General features: G+C 51.7%; 1 protein-coding gene across 1 annotated transcript in view; it reads left to right on the top strand.

Annotated features, from left to right (window-relative positions):
- Positions 1–12390, top strand: part of MEGF11 (multiple EGF-like-domains 11) — a 270798-nt gene that overhangs the window by 28262 nt on the left and 230146 nt on the right. Inside the window, exons 2-3 of the mRNA XM_014536317.1 lie at positions 4445–4550; positions 8862–8963. Of these exons, the coding sequence (XP_014391803.1) occupies positions 4453–4550; positions 8862–8963 (200 nt within the window). The 5' untranslated portion in view covers positions 4445–4452. The remainder of the gene's footprint in view (positions 1–4444; positions 4551–8861; positions 8964–12390) is intronic.

Genomic DNA, 12390 nt, shown 5'->3' with positions numbered 1-12390 from the left:
GACTAGGCAGGTGGCAGAAGTGAAGCGGTGGGGGCGGAATTTTGCACAGATGGACTGTGAGGTCATAACAATGGATCCCAGGGCAGAGGCCATCTGTTTGTCTGTCTGCCCTCTGCCCCAGTTTTATGCATCTTGGCTAATGTGAGCAGCTGGTGTCTGGCCAGGTGTGTGCTGCCATCAGAAAGACAGGCTGGACCCTACAGGTGCTAGTGATGGGGGTCCCAGCAGAAGGCAAGGCCCTCCAGAGGAGGCCATTATCTCTAAGATCTGCTCAGCCTGCAGAGCTGCCCAGGCCAGAGCCAAGGCCCTGGCGGGGAGGAGGGACTCTTTGCCATGATGTCAGGGTCTCTTAACTACCCATTGGCAGATTCCCTTCAACACCACCTGCCAGGCGCAGAGGCCCTCGGGTGTTGGAATAAGCAAGTGACTGAACTCTAAGGATGCAGATTGACAGGACCAGGCCTTCCTTCAGACTTGAGCTTGATGGAGGACGTCTGCTCCTAGCGTGGTCACTACGAAGAGCTCTATGGGAAGCCGGGTGAGACCAAGTAAAAGAGGTCTTGCTTCCAGGCTTCTCGGAGCCCGAGGTATGCTCAGACACGTGAGGATATTTAAAGTGAGGACAGAGCACGCAGCATCTCCTGAACGTAGTCACTCACGGAAACCTTTGTCTGGGAGATTTCTATCACTATCCCACGGGCCTAGTGTCCCATTGAACCCAATTCTGGAAACGCCTCCCACAGTTTTCCGTGTTTCCCACCACAGCTCTGCAGTGCAGCCCTCTGCTGCCCAGGCCCTCCAGCACTACCTGCACGGTCCTGCCTCCACACGCTTGCTTGTGCTGTGCCTGCCCTGGAAATCCCCTTTTTTGACCCTCTACCTTTCCTTATTCTGTCCATCTTTAGTCCCATCCACTCCACAGTGTGACTGAACCACCAGCTGCTTTAGTCTCCTCAAATAGACTGTAGCTGGCTCGTGTTACTCCTGTGTCCTCGCAGCATAGCCCTGGCCGGGCAGGTGGCACTCCCGGAGCCCTCAGCTGGTCAGTTCGGGCCATGGCGAGGGTGCAGACTGACTACACCCGTGGGCAGGTGTGAGAGACTCACCTCCGGGCTACCTTCTCTCCCCTCAGATCCCCATGCGCAGTTCATAGGGGTAAAGTCTTTCCCTCTGCGGGGAAAGACACTTCTCCACCTCTGGAACTTGGCTCCCTTCCTCTCCTGCTTGATATGCAGGGAGCAGGGCCAAGAGGGAAGGGAACCCCCTGATCTACTTACATGTTCTCCTCCTCTGCAGGGGAACAGGGGCATTTTCTTATTTAATTATTAATGTCCTAACGGATGGTGCTCAATACGTTAACCTCTGTCACTCCGAATGGAGTCGGCCTAATAACCGCTGTGACAGGATTGATTTTCCCTCAGTCAGGGCATAAGCATACGTGTCATTGGGATCCATCCTCCGATCCCAGGGAAGCCCCCTTAAAGTGAATGGCCATGAGTTGCCTCCATGAGGGAGCAGCTCCTTTGTGTCTGCTCTTCACTGCCTCAGTGACATGTCTTTTTCTGAAATCAGTTCCCGAAAGGAATTGACTAGTGCAGCTCAGGACCTGACCCCACCTTCAAGATGCTCACAGACACGTTGGAAAGATCAAGTAAACATGTGAGGGAGACGGCATGCAAGGTGGGGAGTGGGGACTGCTGGCCAGGCTCTAGGCTGCCGGAGTGAGACGTACCTGGCACCCAGGAGGTGCCAAGCCCTGCAGGGGGAGTAGGGGCCCCGGGGCCTGAGCTGGACCTCGTGTGGATGGTATTTGGATATGCTGAGTGGAGGAAGAAGGGGATTGAGGCCGGTGAGCAGTGTGAACAGGTTGGGTGTGGGGGGCGGTGGTAGAGGAAGAGCAGGAGGGAAGACTAGCCTGACCCAGGCTAGAGGGCTGGTGATAAGATTGTAGATGAGGCCACGTTCAAAGGAAAAGTCTGAGGGCGTATCCAAGAGGAATCATCATTTCTACCCCAGCCTGGGTGTCCTACTGCCCCACAATCCCTCCCATCCTCGCCACACTACTACAGAGGTGGACTTGGCCTCAGAGGGGGAACTTTGCAAATGCTGGGGATGGGACTGTTCAAGGCGAGGGTGTGAAGCCTGGGGAGCCCCTGCCCTGTAAGCCTTTAACTCATTTAGACTGTTGGTCTAAATGCCACCTACTGTCTGTGTCCTTGTGTTGCCCTGTCCATCTCCACTTCCTGTGTGCTCGTCCAAACACCCATCACCCTCTCTGTGCCCCAGTGTCCAGGCATCCCACTGCCAGTGGGAGTCAGCTACACTGTCCTGTCCACACCTGACTCTGAAAGGAAGAGGTTTTTATGAAGATTTAAAAAGATCTTCCCAGTTATAGCAATGATCCAAGTTACCTCCGTCTCCCACCCCTTTCCTGTCACCATGGATCCAAGGGGCCAGAGGAACAATCTCCTCTTGTCAGGTGGCCTCATCCTCTGTTGTTCTAAGTTTCATAAGTTTGAAGATGCAGTTGAGGGGGGGGGGTCCTTTCAGGAAAATGCTGGCGATTCCAGGGGCGGCCAAGGTAAGGAGACGGGGCCACAGAGAGAACCAAGAAGAGGCGTCCTCTGCAGTTGGCATTCAGGCTCCTTGCCTTTCAGGGTGCGGTGTCCCTTAGTTCATTTTTTAATGTGATTTCTCTGATGTCTGGTCAGCCCAAACCCCGCCTGGAAGAATATGCTCATCACTACGACTCAGTGCGGCATCCTGCGCAGGCTCTCCCTCAGCCGGGGGCATCTGCTCTCTGAGGAGAATGGGTTGAAATGACCTGTAGACTCCAGTTTGTGAAGGGCGAGCTGCAGAGGGGCTCCTCTGAGGACCAGGATCGGGGTGGGGTGGGGGAGAGAGGTGTGGCTGTGGCTTGCCCACTCCCGGACTCTGCATATTGAGCAGAATCACCAGGATCCCTGTTCTCCTTTCTAACCGATTTTCAAAGTACATTTAGCCAGATTATTTCCAGATCTCAAATAGAGAGAAAAACCTCATTAATCATTAATTTGGACCCCCATGGCGTTACAGAATTGGCGACATTTGTTTATCTTTGAAGGAGCTGGTAAGAAAGAGTTTAACAAGGACATATTGGGGTTGGGGAGGAGAGCGGCGAACCTCTCAGGAAGACAGGAGCTCCATTTAACTTCCCTCTGTGTACAGGAGGGGGCGTGTGCAGCATCCCTGCCCCTCTTCTCTGTCCCCATGGAGACAGCGGGTGATGCTTCCTCATCTGTAAGCTCAACCTTCTTTCAAGCTGGGGACCCCTTTCCAGTGTCAACATATTTTTAATACCATCCCTGCCCCCCAGTCGATAGGAGTTGCATTTTTTTAGTGTGTCTGGTTGAGAAGAAAAGCTACTCTGAATTCAGTAAAGCTTCTGATCAAATCATGATAGCATCTGTGTGCACATGAGAAATGGTGCCACCCTTCTGAGTCATGGTGTCCCTTTAGGCTATAGCCGATGTGTGAGCACATAGGGATTCCAGGTCCCCCGAGGTGGCTCTGGAGCACCCTGTACCCCAGCTCGGTGGGAACCCTTGGGAAGTCCTCAGGGGTCATTTCAGCCACTCCCACCTCAATGGTTCTCTGTGAGGAGTCCTTTGTTGGGGACAAGGGGGTTGGCGTTCTTTGTAGGCACACTTAACGCCTGTCACAGGCTGTTCCTTTAGGGGCTTGGATCGAGCTCAACAAACTGCTTCCCTGAACCCCCCTACCAAGCTGCCCAAGCTCTTCATCCCACATGGGAACCATGTGCTGTAACTTATGTCACTCTGGCTGGCAGTAACTTTATATCCCGTAGGAGCAGAGAAGCAAGACGCAGCTCTGGGTGGCTTGCTTGACCAGAGCTGCCTGGAAGCTCCCCCAGGGCCACACCAGCCACCTTCTTCTCTTTCTTCGTGGCAGGAGGGGGTGTAGGGAGAGGAAGTGAGTGGGCAGAGAACATCAAAGATGAGGGAGAAGGGGACAGAGGGAGGGCGTTGCCTGTAAAGTAGTTAAATCAGGGCTCTTGGTCCAGGGATGGGCTCATGGGCCTGAGCACACCCCGAAATCATAGCCAAATGTGTGGGGGCATTTTTCTGGGGAGAAAGTCTCTAACTTTCATTAGAGTCTCAAAGCGGTGCGTAAGCCGAAACACTTTTAGATGCCCTGGTTTGGGATTTGACTTTTCCCTGAGTCAGGCTTCCTACTCCTTGGTTACTCAGAACCCGCGAAGTGTTACTGCATTAGTCAAAACTACACATGTAAAAATATCAAATGTTCATTGCGCAACGATGATGGGAAACTTCGTCTGCTTAGCCGGTCTGCTTAGCCGCTTCATGTGAGAAGTCTCAGCGCCAAACAGATGCCAGGGAGCATGGCTGATCAATGACGCTACCTCCTTTGTTCTCCTGCACAGGACCCGGGATGGCACGCTCAGGGGCAGGGCTCATTGTCTTCTCCCTCCTGCAAACTGTCCTCTCTCTGAACCCCGAGGACCCCAACGTGTGCAGCCACTGGGAGAGGTAAGGCATGGGTCTCAGATGGCCAGACACTCACCTGAGCTTTGCTCTGTCGGGACAAAAGCAGAGGCAGGAGGTCCAGAAGCTGTCCACTGAGGGCCAACAGTCCAGCTAGAGAGACAGCATGGAGCTGAATGACAGGACAAAGCAGGACAGATTCTGTCTGAGACTCAGGGTGGTGGGAGGTCAGGGTGCAGGGGGTTGAGGGACAGGCCATTTAAGTGATGCAGTCTCACAGTTGACAATGTACTCGTGTTCCTCCCTGCATTCCCACTTCCCAGTCATTTTACAGACAAGGAAGTAGAGGCCCAGTGCCCATTCACAGCCAGGTGGGTGCAGTGAGTTGTTCTGGTCCAGATGTGTTGTTTTCTGATGCAATAAAGTCTTGCCTGGTCTCCCAGGACTGGCAGCCGTGCAGCGGCCTGGACATGTGGGCGGCCAGCAGCCTGCCCTGAGGAGATGGGGGAGGGGGTTGGAGGGCTGCTCAGGGAAGGGCAGTTGAGGGCAGAGGCAGAAGAGCCGGCTGCGGCACGAGGTCCTCGGGGAGTAGGCCAGGGCCCTGCAGACAGTCTGACTTTGAAGCACAAGGTTAACGTATTGATTTTGGTGAGCAGAGGACAGTGACCAGAGACCCAATCAGGAAAAACGAAATTAAACCCTGGAATTGATTGGCCATGCTGACCAGGATGACTCTGCCACTTAGATGTTAATAAATCAAATGAATAAAATTAAGATGAGGGCCTGATGGGGGAAGCAGATGGTGGAGGAGGACAGGTGAAGGGGTGGTCCATGCTCCATGCCCATGAGGGTGAATGTCCCGTCTCACGGCAGGGAAAGCCCCTCACCCAGGGGCTCTGGAGGGACAGTGCCTGCAGCAGCATGGTTTTTGGTGACTGGCCCTCTACGGGGAGTCCCCACAGAGTAGGCTGGAGCAGAAGGCAGTGCGCCCCTTTTCAGTGAAGTGGGAAGAGCACGAGATCTATGACCAGTAGACCCTGGTTCATTGCAGTCTGGAGTTTTCCAACTGTTAGTTCTATGACCTTGCGCATGTCTCCTAACCATTCTGAGCCTACTTCCACCTCTGTAAGGTGGGAGGGGGGAGAATGAACCTCAGGCTTGTTGGAGGGTCAGGGAACCAGTTTCGCAAAAGTGCTTTGCGGAACAAAAAGCTAATAATTGATTGCCTTTTCTTGTTGACAACTCTGTCTTTGTAGGAATGGTTATCACAGGTTTTATGCACACCAGGCTCACTGGGAATGTGAATGAAACACGCAGTCTCCTGAGACTCCGATTCCATTGGTCTGGGGTAGAACCTAGGAATATGTATTTTTCATAAGGTTTCCATGAGGAATATGTAAGGTTTCATAAGGTGATCGTGAGATGATTGGGCCCCTTGGCCTCCTGGTTATGGTGAATTTAGACCTTTATTTCCCAGTGGGTGAGAAGGTGAGCAGGTGGAATTCCATATTAGTCTCTGGTTTATGGACTCTAGTCTCATCAGCCCTGACTTGTCCACCCGTCCCCATTGAGACAGTTGCTTCCTGCCCGCATACCTCCTTCCCTGCTCACCTTGGCCTTTCCTACTGCCTCCAAATAGGTCTCTCTCCTCTAGGAAGCCCACCCTGATTTCCCTCTTGTCTGGGTCCCATTTGCACCAGTGGATCAGTTCAAACTTAAACCAAACTCCCTAAGTTTCTAAACCTGCCCAACATGAACAAGTTTGGAATGTGAACATATTCTGAGCCCAGCCTGCACAGAGCTGGCATTTCAGGTTTACAAGGCTGTCAGCTGAATATGTAGCTTTGGTGGGAGAGCAAAGATTAACCCTAACAGCTAAAATGAGGTCTGAGCATCTTTAACCCTCTCGAAGTGATGCCCTGTGATACCAAGCACCTCCTTTTTCTCCGCTTTTCCAACTGAGCTCTCTTGCCAGTTACACATGGATGGATCTAGTCTGTGTCATTCCAGAAACACACCCCGGTCCCCAGAGACCACTTGGGGAGAACTTCCCAGCTGGATTAGTGCTTCTGGCGGGCTCCTCGTTAATTATACACCTCCACCATAAAACCCAGCGGAAAGACCTCCCCAGGCTAGTAAAGCCCAGCTCTACCAGATTAATCTGGCCCCTCATTAGCATGTTGGCAAATGAGCATGTTAAACCATCCAGCCATGAAACCGGGGGCACACACTTCACCCCGAGTCTTGGAGTTGGTTCAAGGTCTCATTGACAGACTTGCTTGGCTCAGGGCACTCTTGCAGAGCCAGCTCTGTCCCTCATGACCCCCTCCCCGCCCCCTCCGTTGGGCTGATGCCTTTTCTCTGAGCACCCACTGTCCCCAATGCTGGGGGGCGGGGGTTTGTCTGAACCCTGAGTGCTTAACAAAGGCAGGGAGGCCATTCTGTGGGTGGGTCTTGCTCTGGCTCCCCTACCATGGTCCGGGAGGAAATATTCCTCAGTGCCTGGCACAGGAGGTAAGCTGTTGCCAGTCTTATAGTAATGATGGCTAGCATGTTAGACACTGCATTTTGCATTTATTATCTTCCCCCCACCCTGAGATGTAGACACTACTATTGCCCTCTGTAATTCTCACAATAGCTACATGAAATCCCTGGAAATATTTAGCACAGATTTCCAGGTGAGGAAAGGGAGGCTTATAGGAGTCTTATATGTCTAAGGACACGCTGCTAACAAGAGACAGGTTTCAATCTTGACCCAGAGCTCCCATGCACTCTCATCCATTCATTCTCCCTCCTCTAAGTGTCAGAGCACAGGGTCATGGAATTTGGAATTTTAGAGTGGAAGGGGCCTTGGGGAAGCTAGGGGTGGATGTGGAGCTGCCTCCGTTTCTCCAAGCCTGGAGATAAAACAGGGCTTTGGGCCAAGTCTGCATAGATATGTGCCTCTGAGGCATGGCTTGCCGGGTAGAGGCTCAGCAAGGGCCCTCTGACATCCTCAGTGCTTCAGAAGAACAGCATGTCCCACCACCCCACTCCCTCCTGGACAGGGCTGACTGCTCTGGCCTCTTTCTGAGTTCTAGACCTTTCACACTTCCGGCGTCAGAGAGCCTGCTGTGGACTGAGTCAGGGAGCTGGTCTGCCCAGACCCCTTGCAAGCAAACCAACAGTTTCCTCAGGCAAAGCAGACGGGCTTTTATAGCCTGGACCTGGCCATCTGGCCCAGGTCAATGAGCCTTCTGGGAGGAAAACACTGAATAGTACCAACATACATAAAAATGAATTCTGAGATCTCAGCCTGCACAGGAGGTGTGAGTCTGTGCTTTATGTTCTGGCTTGGCTGCCTTCTCATACAACTCCCGGCAGGGTGGGCAGGAGGGAAGGCTTGTTTTTGTGAAGTTGAGACCTGCTTCCCTGTGGCTTCCACCCATGGGTCCATTTTTACAACTAACAGGCAGGAAAATGAGATGCCACCTTGGGAGCGCAGAAGGTAACTGGTAACTTTGGGGAAGTCACTTAGCCTCTCTGATGCTCAGTTTTGTCAGCTGTGAAATGAGGATATAGCAATGCCACCTACCTTATAAGATTGTGTGAGGATTAAAAGGGTTTAAAACACTTAATGCAGGGCAGTTAATACATACTGACAGTTATCGCTACCAGCTGTGTGACCTGGGCAAGTCACCTCTCTCTGAGCCTTAGTTTCTTCATCTATAAAATGGGACCACTTACTTCACAGAGTTGCTACAAAAATTAACTTCCATGCAGGTGTTTTGAAAACCATAAAGATCTAAACACATGTATTTTTAAAATACATTTTTTATTGATTTCAGAGAGGAAGGGAGAGAGAGATAGAAACATCAATGATGAGTGAATCATTGATCGGCTGCTTCCTGCACACCCCACACTGGGGATTGAGCCCGCAACCTGGGCATGTGCCCTGAATTGGAATCAAACTGTGACCTCCTGGTTCATAGGGCAACACTCAACCACTGAGCCACACTGGCTGGGCTAAATACATATTTTAAAACTGTTGGCTCTGCTTTCTAAAACCACATAGAATAAACCTAAACCCTCCTTTATTCTTTCTCTGTTAAATGAACAAATAACTAGAATTTCAGGAAATGAGCAGGGCCAAAGGGCAGTAAGGCATGTGTCCTAGATCCAGCCAGGCATCAGGTAGGTGTGGATGCCAAGGGTATCCAGGGCAGAAGGAGGATAGTGGGGCGGGAGAGAAGGGGTGTTGGAGCCCCAGGACACTTGGCTGAGGCCTGGCTTCCCTGGGGAGGGAGGCCCCGTCCTGAATATCAGCTCAGACTCTCAAGTGCTGACTGTGGCTTCCATCTCCCGTCTGGTTCTCAGCTACGCCGTGACTGTCCAAGAATCATACGCACACCCCTTTGACCAGATCTACTACACACGATGCACAGACATCCTCAACTGGTTCAAGTGCACCAGGCACAGGTGAGTACCTCTCTCAGACGGCGGGGCAGGGAAAGGGTACTGGGCCCTCAGCGTTTGCCTTTCTGCCAGTTAGTAAAAGGCCACTGTGACACATGTGGTCAGTGCATCACCTGTATCCCCTTGGTATTCACTCTTCACACTAAACCCCAGAGATGCTCTGCTGAGGGCTTCTTTCTGGCCAGAGGAGCAACGGCAGGTCAGGCTAGAGGCACCTGAGAATTAATGTCCTTGGGGGCATTCCTCTACCAGTAACAGGTAGGGAGCTGGTAGGTAAATACCCCAGTTTCCTTCCCCTGAGAATAGACGGGACAACTCTGAGTGTATTCCAGAGGCGCTCGGTCACCCATAGCAGTAACCTGTTCAATAGCACACCCTACATTGGCTGCCTTTATTTCCCTGTCTCACTTTCCCATTCCCCTCTTAGTGCTTTCTAGAATCACCTCCTAAATAAAGGACTTGTCCTTGAATCCTTTTCTCAGGTCTGCTTTTGGGGGGAAATCCAACCTAGAACAGCCATTCCCCCTCCGCACCCCCTCCCCTGAGCAGATGAAGTCCCATGCCTTGGAGAACAGAGTGCAGGCTAGAGGTCAACACCCTCTCAGCATCTCAACCACTGCCTGTGGGAATCCTGCTCCTGCAAATCATGACATGCTCCCATGTCACAGGCAGAGGTGGCGGGGCGGGGCGGGGGGAAGGAAGGAAGGAAGGAAGAGAGAACATTTTTTGTTGGATGACCCTGGGCAAGCCATGATGAATGATCCTTGCCTTACCTACCTGCAGGGTCCTGTGAGGCAGGGATATGAAAGTACTTTGAAAAGTGCAGGGAGAATGGAGAACAGTGAGGTATTAGACCCAAGGTGGCATTATTGCTTCAGGGTTGAAAAAACAGCAGATGAAGAGTAAATGAGGGAATGAGTGAGAGACCAGACGGTTCACTTCCTAGTTGCTGAGCATCTGTGTTGGTTCCAGATTTCCTTGCTTCCTCCTTGCGGGCCTAGTCCCTCTTTGGGATTTATGCAGGAATCGTGGTGGGTAGCATGTGGAGGGGAAACCCACTCTATGCTAAAAAGCCAAAGTCCTGGCATTTGGGGTTTTCTAGTAACTTCCTGTGAGACACTGACCATAGATTTAATAACCACTTTAAAATCCTTGCCTGCTAATCCAACAACTGGGTCATCTCGAGGTTGGTCTCCATTGATTGCCTTTTCTCTTATGTAGGTACTATTTTTCTAGTTTCTTTATATGTCTAGTAATTTTTCATTGTATGCTGACTATTATGAACAGCAGAGATGGTAGAGACTGAATTCTGTTATGTTCCTTTAGAGCAGGGGTGGGGAACCTTTTTTCTGCCAAGGGCCATTTGGATATTTGTAACAGTATTCACAGGCCATACAAAATTATCAACTTGAAAATTCTGTTGCTATGAAAACAGCAGGGCCAGACCAAATGAACCTCCTGTGGGCCGGGCGTTCCCCATCCCTCCTCTAGGAAATATCAGTTTATTGTTGCTTGCTTGCTTGTTTGTTTTATCAGCCAGTTAACTTGGATAAACTCCATTTCCAAACTGAGAGTTCACTAGTGTTAGCCTTACCTGGGCTGCTTGTAACCTGCCCTCCACACACATAATTTCAGGGGACAGAAGTTTGGGCAGATTTTTACCAAGAATATGGGCTTCCTCTTTGTGGCTCTTGTCTTTCTGGAGTTTCCCTTTCCACTCTCTAGTTGCCGAGTCCACCCTGTATTTGTCCTGTGGTTCTTCAAGCCAGTAAGGCTGCCTGTCTTCTGTCTAAATTCTAGCCATCTGGAGTTTTTATTGCTGACTTTGGTCTGTCCTTGGACTAACCTTGCCCAGTGTCATTCCCTTCTTCCAAGTGTCTACTCCGCTCTAGTATCCACCTTTGTTCTCTCCCTAGTGCCTTCAGGTAGTTGTGTTTTCTCCTTTCCCCAGATTGTATAACTGTTTGCAGGAGGGTTGGTCTAACAGGAACTACTCAGCCATTACCCCATCCCCTTCCTAAGCCCTTGGCTGTGAAATGAGGAGGTGGGACCCAGTGCCTCCTCCCAACTCCCCCAGTTGTGCCGAGTTAGCTGCCTGTGGACCTGGTCAGGCAGAGGCAGAAACAGAAGTCCCGTTCCCTCCCTGAGCCGGCCAGGCTCTGAACCAGCCAAGCTTGCTCTGCGGCGTGGCTTTGCTGGGTCCTTGGAGTCCCGGCTGCCGTCCATCACCGCTGGGGAAGGGTGAGTGAGTGGCTGCTTATTAAAATAGGCTGCATTCCTGGAACACGAGTTATTTTGCTAAATTATTGAGTCGCCTCGCAGCCTTCCTGATGACCCAGAGTGTGACGCTGACAGTGGCACCATCAGTCTGCTCCGTGCGGAGTGCCTTGTTTGAACGAATGCAGCATCATTCTCCTGACAGCAGCCTGGCCCCGGCTCCTTCCCTCTCCCGCTTCTCACCCCAGCACTGGGAGCAAGCAGGGATGGGCAAGCCAGCAGCAGCGGGAGCATCTCTCTCCTGAGAGGCTGTGGTGATGTCGAGACCACCTCTCCGTGAGAGAGTTTGGGGAGAGCCCTGTTTGGAGGGAGGAATGGACTGGTGACCTCTGAGTCAACCCCAGTTGCTCTTTACCTGAGAGGTGCTTACACCACCCCCGAAGTTGCCAGGAGCTGCCTCCCTGTGCCGGGAAAGTAGCCTCGCTCTGAGAGCAGCTTGCTTTCCATTATGGGTTTTTGACAAAGTAGAATGACCTTAGTTTACGACATTCCCAAATATCACAGATTTCCCCAGAGTCCCACACTGTCATTTGTCATAAAGCGAGGGCTTTAAGGACTGGGAGCCTGTGTGGTAGGACTCCCTTCCCAAGTTGGCCTGACCCTCCGTGGAAAGCAGACTGTCGGCATCTGCAATGACCAGCCCTGCTCTCTGCCCCCTGAGGAGGGGTCCACAGGTCATGCACCCCTGGTGCTGGCGGAGAAGTGAGAGAGCTCTGGCCTCAAGGCCCGAGGACCTGGGTTGAGTCCTAGTTAAATGACATGACCTTGGGAACTTGCTTTCTCGTTCTGGTCCTTACTGGCCACTTCAGATCGCCTCCATTATGACCCTGTCTGTGAGGAAGGAGCTTTGCCTCTCTGTCCCATCGACTCCCTCCGAGGACTCAATTCTCACACCATCCATTGCCCTTTTCTTACTCTCACGATGGCCATCCCATAAGCCCAACAAGCCACCCCTTGGGAACTGGCACAGGGCAGCAGGTTAAGCTAGTAGCTTTGAAATTAGACTGATGCGGGTTTGAATCCTGGCTCTAAAACTGTTTAGCTGTGTGACCTCGAGCAAGTCAACTCTGAATCTCGGTCTTTTTATCCATAAAACAAAGTGGGAGGCGGTACATAAAATTAAGTAAGAATAAAAACCCTAAAAAGAAATGAA

The sequence above is a fragment of the Myotis brandtii genome, unplaced genomic scaffold (assembly GCF_000412655.1).
Source record: "Myotis brandtii unplaced genomic scaffold, ASM41265v1 scaffold160, whole genome shotgun sequence".
Classification (NCBI taxonomy): domain Eukaryota; kingdom Metazoa; phylum Chordata; class Mammalia; order Chiroptera; family Vespertilionidae; genus Myotis; species Myotis brandtii.
The sequence above is the reverse complement of the archived record's forward strand: the minus strand, read 5'-3'. Positions and strand labels throughout refer to the sequence as shown.